Here is a 21,711-nt window from a genome sequence, read left to right on the forward strand (position 1 = left end):
TGTAGTTGTCTTCTACTTTTGTAGCCACAATGGGTACAACTGAAAGACTTCTCATCAGTGTGAGTCCTCAAGTGAACCGTTAAATATTTTTTTATTCTACACTTGTAGTCACATTGGCCACAACTGAAAGCGTGCCTGACCGAGCACGAGCGGCGCACACCCGACACCGCAGCAGGGGAGACGAGAGCGGACGCTGCGACACGATTATATAGCGCGGCCGGGGCGACTACGGGGCGGTGCGGGCGCTCCGGCCCCAGCACGAGCTCGTCCTTCACCTCGTGCTCGATGTACAAGTCGGCCAGCATGGCTGCCTCGCTCACGCCGCGCCCGGCCGCGCTGTCCGACCACTCCTCCTTCACGCGCTCCTCTTCATCCAGGAATACAGCTTCTTCCTTAACAGGGGCTAAAACAAACGGTACAGTTGGATCAAGTTGTATGACAAAGTTGTGAATGAATTAAGATAGATTATTTACTACATGTGTGTTCAGTTCTAGCGTAAAAATATAATATTACTTTTTTATGCATAATTAATATATTTTTGTATGTAAAAAGTGCGTCCAATATTAGAGAGAGTAGAAATAGAAACAGTAGTGTTTGAAGTTAAAATTAATAATGCGATAGGGATCTGTTTAGACACCCTGTAGCATGCAGTAGTTCACCAGGAAAGTAAAGGCGCGGAATAACAATATCTCAGCAGTTCTCGAAAAGTTTGTACAAAAGTTAAGGAAAAAGTTAAATTTGTTTTTATTATTCCTATTTTGTTACAAAGATATTTTTGATGAATTCAGATTTTAGTAAGTTTTATTTCGTCATTTAGGTTCTCTTGTATCTATATTTTCTTAATTACAACAATTATCCTGTATACATCTTACGAAAGTCGACTTATATTACTAAATGTTGGTAACAAAATAGGATCAATTAAAATTTGCTGACGTGGCTATGTACAAAGTTGACGGGAACTACTCATCTTCATTGTTACATGTATCAACAGATGAAACAAGTATTATAATAAGATTTTTGAATGATTCACGGTTATTTTCATTAGACTTATATTGACCGGGATATAGACCGTGATTACCTTTTTGATTTTAGTATGAGTGTAGTGTGTTTCTGTGAGTGTAGTGTGTTTGGACATACCATCGAGTGCGAATGCGACCAGTGGCAACGCTGAAAGTGAACGCAGCCGACGCGCGCGAAGGAGGGTAGATCGCGCGCTGTCTATGCAACTTTAACATCCACCCGCCTTCGTCAGTTTTCCGTGATCATGATGCATGCAACTGCGTCGAACTTTGATTAAAGTAAAATAGCGGAAGATACGGCACGTCATACTAATTGTCAGCTATTAAATGGCACTACTGGGCACTACACACTACTACATACAAGCAGACACACACAGCTATGTAAATTTACGCTATTGAACGACAGAGACACACCGATTTATTCCGACGGTAGTGCGAACGAGACAAACGCGCGCATCGAGATGAGCCTCTTTCCTAGTGTCATGTCAAAGCTCTTTAATAAAGATTTAAAAAAAAAAGAAATGTCATTGCAAATAATCAAGAAGCGTCAGCAGACAAATTGGAGTATAAGAATTATGCAACATATTTTTTATGAAAACAAAATAAATTACTTATTATTTATTACTTTACTATTTTGCACTGTGGAGCGATGTTTGGTTTGGTGTAAGTAGGGTTACCAAAAAAAACATAATTATAAGTATATTTTTTAATATTTATTACGTCTTATTTTTAAACTAAATTATGAACTTATTCACCAAAATTTAGATGAGGCACTTTTTGCCACAACTGTCAACAATATCTTATTTGATACAGACATTAGAAAAAAGCGCGTGGAGTTCCTCCGCGTGAAAGAAATGAAACTTCGTAAAATTGAAATGAAAATATAAGAGCTTGATGACATGTATCTCACTTAGGGTTGCAAAAAATACGGTTTTTTCTGGCTTAAAACAAACATGAAAAAAAAACCGTGAAAAAAAAAAGTATTTTTTTTGGAGTATTTTTTTTCTAAAGTACGAAATCTCAAAATTTGCAAAGCAGTTAATACTTTTATACGTTTTTTTAGACTTAATGTTAACTATTAAACGAATTTAATCAAATTACTTAACTTCTGGTCTTATAAAAGTAACATTTACGAAATCTGTAGTTGGTAGTTATCACTATTTACTGTTGGCAACACGACCGCCTCTCCACGCTGCACGTAGCATCGGGGATTCCCCAATAAACGTTTGTATACTGAATGTTAATCGTATTAAAATGTACGTTATTGTTATTGAAACACGTTACAAGTCACGAAAAACCGTTATTGTCGAATTATTTGTTCATGTGAAAAAAAAAACATATTTAGAAAAAAGTATCATAATGCTCGGTTTTTTTTTCATAATTCTGAAAAAAAAATTTGGTTTTTTTTCTATTTGCAACCCTAATCTCACTCACAACACACTATTACTTTTTGAAAATAGAATAGATGGCAGAAATTGATGGAACTAAAATAGTGACCTCATATTTTTTCTTTAAGACAAACTTTATAAAAATTGCTTACGATAGGGTACTTTCCCATACTTAGAATAATAGTTATTTACAAAACTTTTCCCCTCACTATAGCGAGAAAAGTCGAGGCGTCCAGTCTGGCTCTTGTCGTTGTTTACGCACTACAATACGCCTTTTTTGTCTGACAAGTTCATCTCCAGGAAAACTAGAAAACAAATAAACATAAGTTAGGATATTCATATTTTGTACGCCCATAGGCAGAACACAGAGGCTCTCTATGCATGTACTTATATTAAGACCGTTTTAACACCTGTGTTATACAAATAAATATTATTCTATTCTATTCTATTCTAACATATTTGGTGCGAGTGAATTAAAAAAAATCTTGTTGATAAGGCAAGCATTTTTGCAACAAACTTTAGTTGATCATCATTTTATTATTTGTAAATAAAAATAACAAAATAATGTACTACTAAAGTTTGTTGCAAAAATGAGGTCAAATATCATTTAACAAAAAAATAATATAATCAATCAACAATCAATACCAGGTAAAAGTATTATTATATGAATTATTTATTATGATCAACATTTTATGCTGACGCTACCGCGAAGGCAAATCTCAAAAGGCAATCTTTGAGCGTCATTAATGTATCATGCGTATTTGGTCGCACGTCAATGAAACTTATATTTCTATCCCGCTCTGCAAAATGGCCGTCAAAACAAAGACTGAATTTATAAATTATCTTAGAAAATATTTTTTTTCATGTACTTACGAGTGAAATGTTATTCCCTGCGATTTGTTTTTCCTTTTAGAATGGTTTGTGCAACGCATAAAAGCACACGAAAGCATTTTGGTTACGTTTTACCAATAAAAAATAATTTATAATTTCCTCACGTCACACGTCTCACGACATCCGATGCGCACGCAGTGCCGATTGCAACTGAAAGCAATCAAGCTCCCGGAGCTTGATTTTTGAGGGCCACATTTGAGTGGCGCGTCACCTATCTTCCGCTATTTTACTTTAATCAAAGGCGTCGAAATATCGGGAGCTCGACAAAAATCAAAAAGGTAATCACGGTCTATATCCCGGTCAATATAAGTCCAAGTATTATAAGTAGTGATATCGTAGTAGATCGCGGTTAATATTGTATGAGCTTACCGATTTCCGACTGGTCCGTCTCGGGCTCCATCTTCACGCGCGCCGGCGATATGCCACCAAACTCAGCACAGTCAACAGTCGTCTCCATGTCTCAAAAGTTATTGCTAATGTGCCAAAAGCGTCTTACTTAAGAGACATTATGGGCAAGATGCTTGTGATAGGTGCTATTGAAACAAATATGATACGATACGCAAATAAAATAATCACGCTCAGAGGATGCTCAGTCACAGGAGAAGAAAGACGCAGTGATTCTATTTAGTAAAGTGAAGTGACATTACTGTACATAAGGCCGAGTCTGGGCCTATTACAATACTCTTTGGTCTGGGCTCGCCACCGTTAGGCTCCCCACAGACAGTCTTAAAAATTCATAATCTTAAAAAAAAATTGTATGCAATTGACACTGACAGATCTGTCAGTGTCTTGTCAGTGTCAGTTTGAACTGTCAGATTGCATACAAGTTTTTTTTAAGATTATGAATTTTTAAGACTGTCTGTGGGGAGCCTTTTTCCGAAAAGTAGCTAACACACGACCGCTCCGCACCGCATCTTGAAGGGTCTGTAGAGGCCTTGCCTTTAGTAGTTTGTAGTCACAGATTAATAATTAGTTACTACGTAACAGATGCGACAGTCACTTTTGCCCTGTTTTTACTTAGTCCGCTGTGGCGCCACTATAGCGCTGCTAGCAGTAGCATAATCTGTGGCAATAGCTGTCAAGTTTGACATAATAGTGCTGTCCCAGTTCGATAATCGATATCGATATTAACTAGTGATGTAATGATTTTATCGATAACTGTCGTAAGGATTTACAAATAAAGTACCAAGCTAAGTTGGTAGCGATTTCGATAGCACAGACTTAGCAAATGTGACACTTGCTCATTTTGTACTACCAAAATCGTTCCCAACTTAGCAATTTATACAATTTTGAAATAAAACGAAGTTTTTCCTGATATATTTATTTCCATATTATTTACAATACATAACAGAAAATTATACCTCCAACATAAAATATTGACTGATGTGAATATTCAATACCAATTTTGTAATATATTATTGTTAATAAATAGAACTAATAGTTATTTGTCTTACAGGGGGACAAAGTATTGTTTAACTGCACGTGCCAAAATTGAAACCCAAGGTAGCGAAAGATTCCAATATTGAACCGCTGTGGAATCTTGAGCGTTTGAGGGGGTTCACAGCAGGAAGGTTAAACAAACTAACTTTGCCACCGAGTGAAACACAATTTTTTTCATCACACCCAACACGAACAAAATACAGACTATGAAACACCAAACTAAAACAAATCAATCGATTTATGCAATATTTGTGATTCAAAAACATCATGTACAGGTAATTTTTACCAGCCAGTTCGTTTTCGTTTGATTAATGTTTTTAGTTTGTTGCTTTTAGGTTATTACATTCAAACCTGACCAGAATACTGTAATAAATTGATAATTAGCATTGCCAGATCATTTCCGCCGGCTGTAACTTACAGAGAGACTTTCAACCCTTATATTTTCTCAAGCTACGGCCGGCGAGAATGGTCTAGCAATGATGATTATCAATTTATAACAGCAACTTCTAACACAAACATAAAAATCAGCCTTGAGAATTTAACGAAAACTAGAGTACCTACCTATTGTTTTAACCTTTTGCCCGAAAAATGGTCATTGAACCGAACTAGCACATATAAAATGTCGATACTTAGTACTCTACAGTATTATCCTCAACTTTCATATTGGACAAAATTAGGAAGGTCTTGCGGTTCTTGCTTTATAACAAAACTAGCCTACAAAAAAATCACACCACAAAGACAATAAGGTAACAAAAAAGAAGTCATTTATATATTGCTTTTTGTCGGAGTCTATGTGATCTGAATTTTTTGTAGGCAAATTTTTGTGGTTCCTCCATTTTCATTGCGTATTTTTCTTCTATGTCGCCCTTTAAAATTTTATTTATAATATTACACCAATTATGGGTATGTAATCTGACAATGATGTTCAGAAATGTGTTTTTTACAACATTTGTATGATCTACACATCCCAGCCATGAAATCCTCAATTTACTTAACATGTAAAGCAGGTCAGTGCCGACATTATGTTTAAAACAATTAATGTTTAAATAATTATGTATGGTATTACTTGTTTCTGTATATAATTTTAAAAATTGTTCAGTAGGATATTGAAGATTGTTATTAAATAAATAAAAATAAAAAATAAATATAAATATTAAATATTATAGGACATTCTTACAAGATTGACTGAGCCCCACGGTAAGGTATTTTTAAGTCTTTTGTATTCTCTGAATTGTATATAGGCGTGGTGGTCCTCTTTAGAGCTGCTTATGTAAGTTGATAAGCAGCGCTGGCAGTTAATTGTTTTTGAGATTTTTCTACATAGATACCCTGCTGTATACGCTGAACATTCAACTTTCATTTTTTGTAAAGTTGATCCATGTTTTTGGTAATCTAGTTTAGATTCACTTGGACAGACCTGTGAAGTGGATGGGCGGGAAATTATGTTTGGACATTGATTTTCTTTGTTGTCTTCATGGTCTTCTAGGTCTTCTACATCAAAAAGAAAATCTTTCTGTAATAAAACCTCACCATTATCCACTTCACAGTTTGCAAATTTAGAGTGAGGGCTCAATATATTAGAGAGAAGTAACGACTTAAAAGTATGCACAAAACTACAGGCATTTGGTTTAACATTTCTGTAGTTGAGAGCCCTCACTCTCCCAAAAAAGTTTTCCAGTGGGTCTTGGTTTATATTTCGCGGGTAAAAATATTCCACACCAAATTCGTCAAACAAAATCTTCGATATCCTACTGAAACTGTTAAGTGTTACTACCCATCCTTCTAGTGACGGTACTCGAACCAATCGAGGATTTCCTTGCCTTAAAGCCAATTTACTGGTCACGTCCTCGTATTGAATTTTATTTAATTTTTCTATGGCTTCCAACCAAAATTTATGGTGAGCTGAATTTTTTTTCACTGCTTTCCTCAGTTTCCCTTTAGTTGCGCCTCCAGGGGAGCCGTTGACGCTGTCAAACAACGTGTCAAAAAATTCAATGAGCTCTGCTGTCGCTTCCATGGTATCAGTATCACTTGAGTCAGGATTATGAAGCTTGTCTGAAAGCAGAAATAAATCGTCAGCAAATTTTATTGCATCATAGAGGCCTTTAATATAATTAAACTATAAAAGTTTCAATCGTATGAGAATAAAAACTCGCAAAAGTAATGTCATAGCAAATTATTTATTTATTTTACACTAGATGGAATCAAAAAACAAGACTCATATCACATACATGTGTATGACTTTTATAAAAAAGTACAGACTTTTAAGCGGCATAACGGCCAGAAGACGGCACACAAACCCCGCAGACGCAAGTCAAGTGGACCACAGACGAACCACTGAAACAGCCTTTGTGCATGTAGCCTTCACCAGCACACTCCGCACACGGAGGCGGTGGCGGTATAACGTAGCGCGACACATTCAAATAGTTAAATTAAAATATTACTTACTAAGGGCAGCTGTGTAGTTCAGCATGGCCGCTGTTCGTGAACTAAAAACTTGCGCCGCCACGCTGACTTTCATTTTTTTTATTTTATCGGGATCTACGTGGTGCGCCGTTAATTTTGGTAATGCCCTCGTGTGACCCAGCCGGCTATCAATGTCATATATGTATTGAATGTCCTTCCATGATGCTCTCTTTCCTTCCCAAATAATATTTTTGTTAAGGAAATTGTTCCTTAATCCTTTAAGTAAATGGGGCGGGTCGTAAAATACACTTAAATGATGACCAGCAATGTGTACTGTGCCATCTGAAATAATAAAGTAATATTAATACAGTAGGTATTTTGTAACTCTAATTAACAATACTGTAGGTTTATACAAAGCGTAATTTTTTATTTTTTTTCCCTTAACAATTTTTTAAAATATCATTAGTGGACGTTTCTGCTTCTTGAAAATTGATTTAAAGTTAAGTTGATACTCGTATAATAAATAAAATAAATTATACGACATTCTTACACAAATTGACTGTCCTATGGTAAGCTCAAGATTTCAATTTCAATATCATTTATTTCAGATGTAAGTTTACAATGTAATACAACCAAAACACTTACATGGTACATATATTAATAAACAGACATATTATGTGTTGTAGGTACTCAGACAACTCAGGAACAAATATCTATGCTCATCACACAAATAAATGCCCATACCGGGATTCGAACCCAGGAACGCGGCTTAACAGATAAGGGGGCCGGTCGTCAGAATCACCTTATATCACAAGAAGTTAAAAACATGAAGTTAAATAATTGAGCATTCGTCGTCAGGAGCCAAATAAACCAAAAATATCTACAATCTACATCAGTACTATATAATATATACTTTATTTATATTTACCATCTTCTGTGTTGGCTTCGTCGTTACGGTAACGTATTGTCTCTTCTCGGAATTTTTTGATCGCAGTTCTGAAGGTCGATCCTTGGTCGCAAACTAGTCCTAAAGGTATAAGTCCTGTTTGAGCCACTTCTGCCACGATTTGCTTTAAGATTTCCTGCATCTCGTTTGTAGATGTTGTTCCTTCGCAGAAGTAATATGATATGCACTGCCGCCATGAAGAACATATGCCTCTTATCATAAATACAAGGGCATGATCACAAAACTTCATTTTTCTTTCACCAGCGACATCCACAAATCCATGAATTAGATCATTACTTTCATTGTATGTTAAGTACGGTGTCAGAGCAATTTCGTCAAATACTATTGAGCATAACTTTTGCTGTTGTCCCCAGTTTTTCACGGTATTTCGGATGTGAGAAAATAACTGTCGGTTAATTCCTGGTTTGATTATTACTTTTTCAGATAGTCTGTGTAAAGTCCTCTTAGTGGGCAAAGCAAACATTGTTTCCAAAAGTTTGTACGCCTTTGGGCTTTGCTTCATCAGCAATAGAGCCATACGCTTTTCTTCCATCGTGAACGTTCGGGACATTTTGTTTTTGCGACACAGTTTCAATTGCATTAGCAGAAACGTCTGTGCCTGTTTGTTAAGTAGGTCGAAATTCTTAAACAATTGCTCGTTACCTCCATATGATTTAGCTTGTGAAAGTCTTTCTCCGCCAGTGTCACCCATACATGATTTCGTAATACTTATCATGTCGTTGACGAATTTTCTTCCCTTTGAACTTAATTTCTTCATAACAGAACCTGTAATAAAAAAAATAGATATGATTATACGGATGATACCGACATTGTATTCCATGACAACTCCTGGGCCACAAATTCACAAATTTAGCAGGGAAGGGCTAAATAAAAATAAAAAACTATATTAACCAAGAGAATTTGTTTAAAATACAGTATGCAATTAATCGACGACCCCCACACTAGGCTAAGCCTGTATCGTGGAAGTCAGCTACATGCGTGGTTTGACCAGATAACAGCAGCTTAAGTAAAAATAAATACTAAGTGCATGCAAACTTACAAATATAAGTACCTATTACAATTAATATAAAATATAACGTTAAACAAGATCACGACAAGATAAAGTCACGATCAAGATAACGACAAACAATGACAAGATCAAATGAAAAACAGAGGGTTCCGTAACTAGTGATTTAGGTAGAGAGAGTGTGTGTGTGTGTGAGAATATGTATGGTGTGTGTGTGTGTGTGTGTGTGTGTGTGTGTGTGTGTGTGTGTGTGTGTGTGTGTGTGTGTGTGTGTGTGTGTGTGTGTGTGTGTGTGTGTGTGTGCGAGGGACTTATTGTGAAAAATGTTTATTGTCTAAGACAGCATATTTTCTCAAAATCTTCGTAAGTTAAAGGCAGTAGGAATTTACGTAATAAGGATTTAGCTTTTTAGGAAGAGGGCAGCGTTTAATGTCACATCGTTTCAGCACAGCGTTATAAATATAAGGAAAAATAAATGATTTAAAGCGTCTAGCGAACCTACTACGGACTCGAGGTACAGATGTTCTGAATATAGGTTGGTTTAGCATGCTAGGGTAGGATGAGCAGTTTATTATCCGGCTATGCATGTAAACGGCAACTCGCATGATAAAAAGTCTACGGACACTGAGAACTCCAGCCTCTCTGAAAAGGCTCTCTGTTGAAAATTGTCTCGGTTTGCGCAAGGATACCTTTAACACCGCTCTTTGAGCTCTTTCCAGAGTAATCAGGTTGGTTACGAATTTAAACCGAAACGAATTTAAACATTTCTCTGCTAATTTTGGGCAGGGTCTTGAAGGCCGGGCCTGAATGGCTAATGCTGACCCTGAACATCACCAATACAAACTTCCTCTGATTTCACACAAAACCAATATATAGCTATCCATGCCGTAATCGGCAACTGCGACCTACTAGCTACTTACGTTACGAGCGTGTGCTCGGATATGGCTTGCAAAGCCGAACTTGGTCTTGAAAACTCCGTCACACGTGGGGCTAAAACCAATATACAATATACCTACATGGCAGACATCCTTGAGTTCCATGACTCGAGAACAAATATCTGTGTACATCACACAAATAAATGTCCTTACCAGTCATCATAATATAGTACATTACATCAGAGGCCGGGAAAATGAGGATTTCCGGCCAAGTGGGATAGGGATACGAGGCCGGGAATCCGTTTTCACGCCGAGGCATGTATAGTGCTTTTCTCAAACATACAATGAAATAAAAAAAAAATGCTCTAAAGGATAATATATAAAATATTTTATTAAAAAAAAAGTTACTTTGCAGGGCTAGGCCTAAAAAATAATATGAAATCCCTTTACAGTCCTCTCGAGTTGTTGCGCCCAAAAAGCGATACTTCCCAGCCCATTTTAAGGAACGTAAAGACAATATTTCATTGCATGTTTGCAGTTTCATGTGCTCTGCCTACCCCTTTATGGGATACAGGCGTGACTGTATGTATGTATGTATGTTTGAGAAAAATAAATATATGTACCTGTATTACGTTTCCGTGTTGATTTCTTCTGTTGCAATGATTGAGCTGATGTTGGTTCAATTTCTGAAACAGAACAAACGACATAAAAATTAAATCCAAGTCGGTAACCATTTATTGCAACAGACATAAACAAAAATAAATAGGTAAAAAAAAAAACTTTATCGGGTCCCTATTATTTCTCATACATGTATTTAATTAATTGTACACTATACTTGAGAGAGAGTGAGAGAGATGACAATTAAATAGTATTCATTCATGGACTTGTATGGTGCTCTAATAGTTTTGTAAAAAATCTTTAATTCTATCATGTGATTTGATGTGATGACTAGAACAAAATGAAATAATTAGAAGTAAATTTTTTTTGGGTATAGAACATTTTAATTTTATGCGTGTTTTACTGAAAAGCTTATTTGGACATAATTATGTATATTATGTACATATATCGTTGTCTGAATACCCACATCACAGGCCTGTAGCTTACCGTGGGGCTCAGTCAATCTGTGTATGGATGTCGTATACTTAATATTTTTTTTATTTTTTTTGAAACAAACCTGTTAGTTCCGAGACTTCCGAGGAAACATCAAGAACAGTGCCATCAATCACTTTTGGTAATGATGATGAGTCTTTGTCTACTGCTACACCATCTGAAAGCGTAATGGCGAAATGTTAAAAAAACAATCACATATGTATACGTATATTATAATACACGTATAATTTAGTGATGCTTCTTCTAGATCATTTTCTTCCTTGCGTCGTTCCGGCATTTGCCACCTTTGACAACTAATCCCAAGATTTGGGGAAGGCATTACTTTTACAAAAGCGACTGCCATCTGACCTTCCAACCCGAAGGGTTACGTGCCTTACAGGGTTTATTGGGATTAGTCCGGTTTCCTCACGATGTTTTCTTTCATCGAAAAGCGACCTAGCGAGCTACCTATACCAAGACATAATAATATATAGCATTTACACAACATGCTACACAAGCCACTGAAAACCTCAGAGACTCCAACAGATTTTTATTATTTAGAATTAGTCTAGAGAATTTATTCTTAAATCTGTATATTATTTCCAAAGATATTGCTGTTTCTTTTATTTTACTACTTCTAGTTGATTAGTAACTATACGTTAAATGATCACGTATGTGTGACGTGTTAGTGTTTCATCATGGTCCACACAGATTACTAGCAATTCGTAATCCTTATTACAAAGATATAAGCTTTAGGTATCTTATAAATTGTCAGTCATACAAACTGGGCTGGAGCCTGGAACAAAAGTCGATAAGGCGATAGTTTGTTACAAATTATAAGAAAAACAGCCCTTATTGCCTGAATTACGGTAGTGACATTAGCAACTGACATTCACTTTTTAATAATAGGAACTGCAATGTCGTATTTTTGCCATGCTAAATTGAACCTTATCACTGAGTCAGATGAGCTAACTATTGACAATTCAATCTTTAATAAAAATAACAGCCAGTATTAAATAGTACCAAGTAGATACCTATGCAATCCTATATCATATCAATGATACAGTAGTACATACATACATACAGTCACGCCTGTATCCCATAAAGGGGTAGGCAGAGCACATGAAACTACTAAAGCTTCAGTGCCACTCTTGGCAAATAAGGGGTTGAAAGAAAACGAAGCTGTGGCATTGCAGTGACAGGTTGCCAGCCTCTCGCCTATGCCACAATCTAACCCATATCCCACAGTCGCCTTCTACGACACCCACGGGAAGAAAGGGGTGGTGAAATTCTTAACCCGTCACCACACAGGTTACAGTAGTAACTGTCGCGTTTGTAACTTATAGACCGGGCACACAATAAATAAAAAATAAATACAAAAAACAACCTGCATTTAAAATATAGCCTAATCGATTCAACTCTTGATTCTAAACACTGTTTTCAGGTTTTCAGTGGATGGTGTAGCACGTTGTAGTATAAAAATCTTAATAAAATAAATAAAAATAATTTATTTCGGACCACAAAATCCATACATTAATTTATGTGAAAAAGTGAATGAGTTTAAAAATAGACTAGACAAGCACATCACATCTACATAATGTACATCTACACATGTCATAATGATGACTGGATACAGGCTATATCAGTTTTTTAAGTTTTTTAACTGCCTGCCTGCTTATTAAATAATAATAATATATCTTAAACTGACCAACTATTATAATATGTACTCGTTTTTAGGGTTCCGTAGTCAACTAGGAACCCTTATAGTTTCGCCATGTCTGTCTGTCCGTCCGTCCGTCCACGGATAACGTCAGTGACGGTTAGCACTAGAAAGCTGAAATTTGGTACCAATATGTATATCAATCACGCCGACAAAGTGCAAAACTAAAAAGTGGAAAAAAATGTTTAGTTAGGGTACCCCGCTACATGTAAAGTGGGGACTGATTTTTTTTTCATTCCGACCCCAACGTGTGATATATTGTTGGATAGGTGTTTAAAAATGAATAAGGATTTACTAAAATCGTTTTCTGAGAATATTAATATTTTCGGAAATATAGATTATACTATACTTTTGAACCATATGTTTAAAAAATATGAAAAAAATCACAAAAGTAGAACTTTATAAATACTTTCCAGTAAAATTGTTTTGAACATGATAGGTTTGGTAGTTTTTGAGAAAAATACGGAAAACTACGAAACCCTACACTGAGCGTGGCCCGACACGCTCTGGGCCGGTTTTATTTGATGAAACATTTCCTACAAGTACCTTTACTTTGTGGGACGGAGGCCACAGTGTCAGAATGTGAGGAAGTTGGTGGGAAAACGGCTTCTGCAGTGAGTTTTGGTAATGACGATGGACCTTCATCTACTGCTGTCACATCTGAAAGAGTAAAAGCGGAATGTTAGCCAATAATGATACCTACATAAGTACATAAATAATTCTCAAGATGGATGGAAATTGATGTAGTCGATCTGTTATGCATAAAATAAAATAAAAAGTCATAATGGCAAATTAATATATGAAGACATTCTCAGTGGACCATAAGAATGGCTAGATAGATGGCCAAGCGCGTAACAAAAATTTATAATTTATATGCATGGGGTCAAGTTTTACTTTGTAGACACTTTGTGTCTACAGTAATTGGATTAGGTATTCATGGACTTGTATGGTGCTCTAATGTTTTTGTAAAAAATCTTTAGTTAAAGTCTAATGTGATTTGATATCATGACTAGAACAAAATCAAACAATTAGAAGTATTTTTTTTGGGCAAAGAACATTTAAGAGGCCTTATTCCTAAAGACGAGCGTTTTTTGCAAAATAGAACCTTTTTCATTCAAAATTATAAAGAAACTATAAATGATTATTAAAAAAATGATAATGTTCCTAAAAGTACATATCTTAAGCTAGAAAGTCAATTGGTACTACTTTAAAATATGTCTTTTTATACTTCCGAAAAATCAGTTTTTTCGGAAGACGTTTTCAATTTTCATAGTGGGATAGCTCGTTTAGAATCGTGATTGTGCTGTTAAAAATGTTATTTGGGGTAATAAATGATCACAATCCTATTTGTTATATCCTGTACGAGTTAGCTAATACTTTGACATTTTAAGATTTACTTGAAATGGTGGATAAATAACCTTCCGTATCCTCCCCATTTTTTCGATAAAAAGAGGTTTACATTATGTATTTTTCCTGCGATTCCTGCATTTTTTGTAACTCTTAAATAATATTATCCTAAACTAGAACTTCTTATTGACCTATAAGAAAAAAATCATACATATAAGACATACCTTTCTGTCGATAGATATGTTTTTAAAACACCTAAAATTCGAATAAAAGACACTGCTAACGCGAGCCCGCTCAGTCTGCGCCGAGCGCTCGAAGACAACGGACCTGCGTTTGATCGTCCGGCGCACCTAGCTTTCGTAAGCAGCTCGATAGTTCCGAGAAGTGCCGTAAACTGCGACTAAACAAATCTTGATCCTTTTTACACCTTATGCAATTTTAGCATTCGACATGCTTTTCATATGATTTTGGATTTTAAGTTATACGTGAAGTTTGTTGAGAGTTTGAATTATTATTATATTTTGGGACCAGGATGAGGTTCTGGTTCTCATGATGATGGAGTCAGGCAGGAGATGTTCAACAGAACTGCTATTCTACTTATCATAACTCCACCATGTTTGGGCTCAATAGATTTGGGCTGATGAGCACCATCGATCTAGATGAGGTCCAAGGTCTCATGATGGAGTCAGGAGGTGGTCAACAGAACTGCTATTCTCCTCATCATAACCCCATCATGTTTGGGCTCATTAGATTTGGGCTGACGAGCACCATCGAACTAGATGAGGTCCAAGGTCTCATGACGGGGTCAGGAGGTGGCCAACAGAACTGCTATTCTCCTCATCATAACCCCATCATGTTCGGGCTCATTAGATTTGGGCTGACGAGCACCATCGAACTAGATGAGGTCCAAGGTCTCATGATGGAGTCAGGAGGTGGTCAACAGAACTGCTATTCTCCTCATCATAACCCCATCATGTTTGGGCTCATTAGATTTGGGCTGACGAGCACCATCGAACTAGATGAGGTCCAGGGTCTCATGATGGAGTCAGGAGGTGGCAAACAGAACTGCTATTCTCCTCATCATAACCCCATCATGTTTGGGCTCATTAGATTTGGGCTGACGAGCACCACCGAACTAGGTGAGGTCCAAGGTCTTATGACGGGGTCAGGAGGTGGCCAACAGAACTGCTATTCTCCTCATCATAACCCCATCATGTTCGGGCTCATTAGATTTGGGCTGACGAGCACCATCGAACTAGATGAGGTCCAAGGTGTCATGATGGAGTCAGGAGGTGGTCAACAGAACTGCTATTCTCCTCATCATAACCCCATCATATTTGGGCTCATTATATGTGGAAGGTCGTTAATAATAATAAATGTTTTATTAGGGTACCCCTACATGTAAAGAGGGGCAGATATTTTTTTTCATTTCAACCCCAACGTGTGATATATTGTTAGATAGGTATTTAAAAATGAATTAGGTTTTACTAAGATCGATTTTTGATAATTTTCATATTTTCGGAAATAATCGCTATAACTTTTGAACCATATGTTTAAAAATATGAAAAAAATCACAAAAGTAGAACTTTACAAAAACTTTCTTTGAAAATTTGTTTTGAACTTTATAGGTTAGTTTTTGAGAAAAATATGGAAAACTACGGAACCCTACACTGAGCGTGGCCCGACACGCTTTTGGCCGGTTTTTATTTTATTTTAATACTTTTCTGTGCTATTCATACATAGCCACCCTAGGGGATTCAGTATTGACAGCTTCTTTTTTCTTTCTGCATATATTTGTTTCCGCTTTTAAGTTTATTGTAAATAAGACTGCTTGCACTTACATTGAGATTATAATTACATAATGCTATTAAATTAAATCTAATGAAGCGTTGTTTTATTTCCTAAATCTCAAAACCCTTTAAATCGAATATGTATAGTAATGAGCAAAAATTTTACCGCAGGCTTTCCAAACCGACGATGCTTGATCAGCTACTTTTAGAACGAACATGTACACCGTGTCCAATAAGTCCGAATACTCACATTTTACCTCAGTTCTAAAGATATAGGGATCACAGGCCATCAAATTCTTATTTAAACTAAAGAGTATATTCCTCTTAATAAAATACAAGCACAAAGTACATGAAATTTCCGAAGTGTCTAAGAAAAACAAAGAGGTAAAGTGCCAACAAAATACTTGCTCGGCACGCAGGTGACGAGTTATTTTTATAAGCAGAATCTGTATGTGATAAAACAGACGCCACGTGTCCAAAATAAACTAATATGGGTACCAAGGATAGATAACGTTCCGGGCAACTAGAAAACTGTGCCTAGGTTCCAGAGCTCACCATCGGCCCAGGTGTGGGATGCAGTATGTAAGCGAGGTAAACTACCTTCAGTACTTACAGATAAAAGCGTTAAAATCAACGTTTTTTTCTTTAAAACCAAGGTTTTGGAGAAAAAAATGCCTTAAAGTTAAAAAGGATGCTTGGGAATGAGTATCATGTGTCCCAACAAGACGCACCTACAGCACATTCGGCAAATGGTATTCTAGCGTAGTTTCAGACTAATTTGGCAGTTTTTTATCCGAAACATGAGTGGCCACCCAGGCCTCCAGGTTTAGGCGTATTAGACTACTTTGTATGGTCATACATGCTTTGAAGACTAAATTTTTATAAAATCATAAACCTAGATCATTTCAAAAAGATTATTGAGAGTATTTGGGATGAAATGTGAAGAAAACGGTGCGTGCCGCGTGTGATCCGTTTGAGAAGCGTTTGAGGCTGGTAAACAAGTTAATGCTGGAGTTATTCCAAAACATTTGTTGTGAATGTAGTAAATAAGAGTGCCATTCATAAAATATAATAATAATGTAGTAACTATTTGTTCATTTTGTTTTATTGGCTATTTGTGCTGTATTCAAACTTATTGGACACGGTGTACATATTTTGATTTTCACCCTTTAAAATGTTTCTAAGACGCAACGTTTTGCAAATTTGTTCACGTCATGCACAGTTAAACTGTGGAATGAATTGTCGCCAGCGGTATTTCCGGACCAATGCGACCATCAAACCTTCAAGAAAAGAGCGTACATCCATCTTAAAGGCCGGCAACGCACCTCCAACACTTCTGGTGCTTCTGGTGTCCATGGGCGGCAGTGATCGCTTACCATCAGGCAGCCTATCTGCTCGTTTGCCTCCTATCCCATAAAAAAACGTTTAATATTTTTTAAGAAAAAAAAACCGCCGCCTTTCGGGTTGTGGTGAAAGCTACTTGCGAATGTTGGATTATGTAGAAATGTGTAGGTATTTTTTAAAACTGCTTTTAATGATTTAATTATTTGATGGCAACACAAATAAATATACGTATAACGCTAAGGTTTGAGGAGTTTCTCAATTCCTCATGAATCCGATTATAAGAAATCGAAGCTTGACAAACTTTGACTTGAAAACTCAATAATTATGCTTAACAAACATAACTAAATAAATGTCACTGTTCTGAACTTAAATGCATGCTTTTCTTACAAAAATACCAAAGTCACTATGAGTGTGCCGTTCAGATTTGAGGAGTTCGGTTCTGACCATCATCAGCAGTTCCACTGCACCAAATGTCACTGTTCCGGACGTAAGTGCATGCTGTTCTTATAAAAATACCAAAGTCACTATAAGCGTGCCGTTCAGATTTGAAGAGTTTGGTTCTGAGTGTTCTGACCATCATCAGCAGTTCCACTGCACCAAATATCACTGTTCTGGACTGGACGTAAGTGCATGATGTTCTTATAAGAATACCAAAGTCACTATAAGTGTTCCGTTCAGATTTGAGAAGATCGGTTCTGATCTGACCATCATCAGCAGTTCCACTGCACCAAATGTCACTGTTCTGGACGAAAGTGCATGCTGTTCTTATAAAAATACCAAAGTCACTATAAGCGTGCCGTTCAGATTTGAGAAGTTCCGTTCTGGCCATCATCAGCAGTTCCACTGCACCAAATGTCACTGTTCCGTACCTAAATGCATGCTGTTCCTTTAAAAACACAAAAATCACCATACGTATGCCTTTCAGATTCGAGGAGTTCCCTCGATTACTCCAGGATCCCATCATCAGAACTGGGTTCTGAGAAAAATGGGACCAATCTGTATTCATATACATTCAATATTTTTTTTTTAATCGGTCCAGTAACAACGGAGATATCGAGGAACAAACATAAAAAAATGAAAAAAATAAATAAACATACAGACGAATTGAGAACCTAGGCGACGGTTAAAAAGTGACACATCATGAGCAGTTCCAATGCACCAAATGTCACTGTTCTGGACGTAAGTGCATGCTGTTCTTATAAAAATATGAAAGTCACTATAACTGTGATAATTTCCGAAAATATTAATATTATCAAAAAACGATCTTAGTAAACCCTTATTCATTTTTAAATACCTATCCAAAAATATATCACACGTTGGGGTTGGAATGAAAAAAAAATCAGCCCCCACTTTACACTTTACACTAATAAAACATTTTTTTCCATTTTTCATTTTTGCACTTTGTTGACGTGATTGATATACATATTGTTACTAAATTTCAGCTTTCTAGTGCTTACGGTTACTGAGATTATCCGCGGACGGACGGACGGACGGACGGACGGACGGACGGACGGACAGACAGACATGGCGAAACTATAAGAGTTCCTAGTTGACTACGGAACCCTAAAAAACAGAAATCACTATTAAACTATTCTCTAATTTCAAGTTCCTAACTAAAATTTTCCTAATAAAAAAAAAAACAAATTGATCCCGCTACAAACTTTCACCCCCTTTTTCCCTCTACTAGGGGTGTAAATTTTCATAATCGATTCTTATCTCTTCGAAATTTTGTTAATGCAATCTATACAAATTTCGACTTTCTAGCTTTCGTAGTTTCGGCTCAGCGGTGTTGGTTGTTGAATCAATCAATTAGGAAACCTGAATTTATATATGTACATGTAGACTAATACTATACTTTTACTACATTCATATACCTTATTTACTACTACCATACCATGAATATGAAATTAAATAAAGAGTCCCCATTTAAAATTGAAAATTATGTTATTAGCAATTTAATTCAAAACTATCAAGATTATTCGTGTCTGCGTTGAAACGCACGTTGAGTTGCCGGTGCTCGCGTACCGAGCGCCAACGCCATCTATCGATGGCCGTTTCGTGAAATTGATGAGCGCTCTAAGGAGTAAGGGGTCTTAAATTTTATGCGTGTTTTATTGAAAATCATATTCGGACATAAGTATATTATGTATATTGTTGTCTGAGTACCCACATCACAGGCCTGTAGCTTACCGTGTACCGTGGGGCTCAGTCAATCTGTGTAAGGATGTCTTATATATAATATTTATTTTATTTTTTGAAACAAACCTGTTAGTTCCGAGACTTCCGAGGAAACATCAAGAACAGTGCCATCAATCACTTTTGGTAATGATGATGAGTCTTTGTCTACTGCTACACCATCTGAAAGCGTAATGGCGAAATGTTAAAAAAAAAATCACATATGTATACGTATATTATAATATTCCGTCGTCGTTCCGGCATTTGCCACCTTTGACAACTAATCCCAAGATTTGGGGAAGGCATTACTTTTACAAAAGCGACTGCCATCTGACCTGCCTGCCTTACAGGGATTATTGGGATTAGTCCGGTTTCCTCACAGTGTTTTATTTAATCGAAAAGCGACCTAGCGAGCTACCTATACCAAGACATATATAGCATTTATAGTATAGAAATCTTAATAAAATAAATAAAAAATAAAATAATTTATTTCGGACCACAAAATCCATACATTAATTTTTGTTTAAATTAATTTATGTGAAAATGTGAATCAGTTTAAAAATAGACTTATACTTTGTGGTGAAGTTAATAAATACTTTTTTCATTTTTCAGACTAGACAAGCACATCACATCTACATAATGTATGGTCAAAGAATTTGATTCTTTAGCAGTTGACGGTTGACTTGACATTTGACAGCTCTTAGCATAAGTATGTGTCAACCAAATTGACTTGAACCGCAAATTGCTAAACAATCAATTTCTTTAATAGTACATCTAAACATGTCATAATGATCACTGGATACAGACTATATCAGTTTTACTGCCTGCCTGCTTATTAAATAATAATAATATATTTTAAACTAACCAACTATTATCATACTCCTTTTTTGATGAAACATTTCCTGCAAGTACCTTTACTCTGTGGGACGGAGGCCACAGGGTCAGAATGTGAGGAAGTTGGTGGGAAAACGGCTTCTGCAGTGAGTTTTGGCAATGATGATGAACCTTCATCTACTGCTGTAACATCTGAAAGAGTAAAAGCGGAATTTTAGCTAGTAATGATACCTACATAAAGAATTCTTGCATAAAGTAAAATAAAAAACCATAATGGCAAATTAATCTATGAAGACAATTAGTATAGTATTAGTATAGTGGTCAGTTATAGTATGCCTCATTTGTTCTGATCATAAATTAAAAACACTTAAAAATATTTGTGAAAATTATATGATTTTTGCCACTTCCGGGCTGCGACACAGCGCCATCTAGTTTTACACATAAATGGCCCATTACATTTCAGGGGTACACTTTTTTGTATGAGATTGTCAATCTTGGTATTTATCATCCTTGGTATTACTATGAATAATATTAATACATACATACAATCACGCCTGTATCCCATAAAGGGGTAGGCAGAGCACATGAAACTACTAAAGCTTCAGGGCCACTCTTGGCAAATAAGGGGTTAAAAGAAAACGAAACGAAATAATATTAATAATTCCAAATTATGGTAGAAACTTAGTCAAACTACTATACCTTTACTTAGTGGGGCAGAGTTCTCAATTTGAGAATATGAACATGATGGATGTTCATGGAAGTCTTCACCTGAAATTGTTAAATGTAATATTTATTAACGCATTACGGACATAACTTTATTCTTATGTTCTTTCATAAATAAATATCCTAACTTCAAAGCAAATAAAGATTTGCAAAAAGTTTTGTCAACAAATAGCATTCTTTTTAAAATTTGGATTTGAATACAGGATCATCCTCGTCAAACAACTATCCTGTATTTTTATTAGGCTTCAACCTAACTCAATACCAACTTACCTAATCTACTATTGCAATATAATTATTGAGAGTTTGAGACAAACAAGACTAGAAATAAGTACAAAAACACATACCCGGCCTCCCAATGACCATATTTTGTTCCATCATATCCTCGTCATCGTCGTGGTATTTAAAATAATTGTGGTCACTCAGTGCATGTCGGACTAGAACAAAATTACAATTAGATAACTTAATTATATTATATATTATAATCCAAGTACCTAATGAAATCTTCACTTCAAATAATTTATCTCACAAAAAAATCAAAAAATGTGATTTTAGTATGCTAACAGGAAATTCAAATATATATTATAATTATATACTCGTGTATATATATAAAATGGTACCAGAATTAGAATTTACTATAAAAAAAAGAGGTAGAGTAAATAACGCACGTGGTATTTAACAACTATTCATATTCATATAT

General features: G+C 36.0%; 1 protein-coding gene across 1 annotated transcript; it reads right to left on the bottom strand.

Moving 5' to 3' along the window:
* Positions 1-5,183: 5,183 nt before the first annotated feature.
* On the bottom strand, positions 5,184-21,598 carry LOC125239535. Its single transcript, XM_048147150.1, has 11 exons — positions 21,359-21,598; positions 20,991-21,059; positions 20,370-20,483; positions 19,548-19,640; positions 13,348-13,461; positions 11,167-11,259; positions 10,616-10,678; positions 8,073-8,876; positions 7,187-7,486; positions 5,935-6,793; positions 5,184-5,208 (listed from the first exon to the last, which is right to left on the bottom strand). The coding sequence occupies exons 1-11, from the start codon at positions 21,390-21,392 to the stop codon at positions 5,184-5,186; spliced, it is 2,568 nt and encodes an 855-aa protein (XP_048003107.1). The 5' UTR covers positions 21,393-21,598.
* Positions 21,599-21,711: the final 113 nt, after the last annotated feature.

Source organism: Leguminivora glycinivorella, chromosome 25 (genome assembly GCF_023078275.1).
Source record: "Leguminivora glycinivorella isolate SPB_JAAS2020 chromosome 25, LegGlyc_1.1, whole genome shotgun sequence".
NCBI lineage: Eukaryota > Metazoa > Arthropoda > Insecta > Lepidoptera > Tortricidae > Leguminivora > Leguminivora glycinivorella.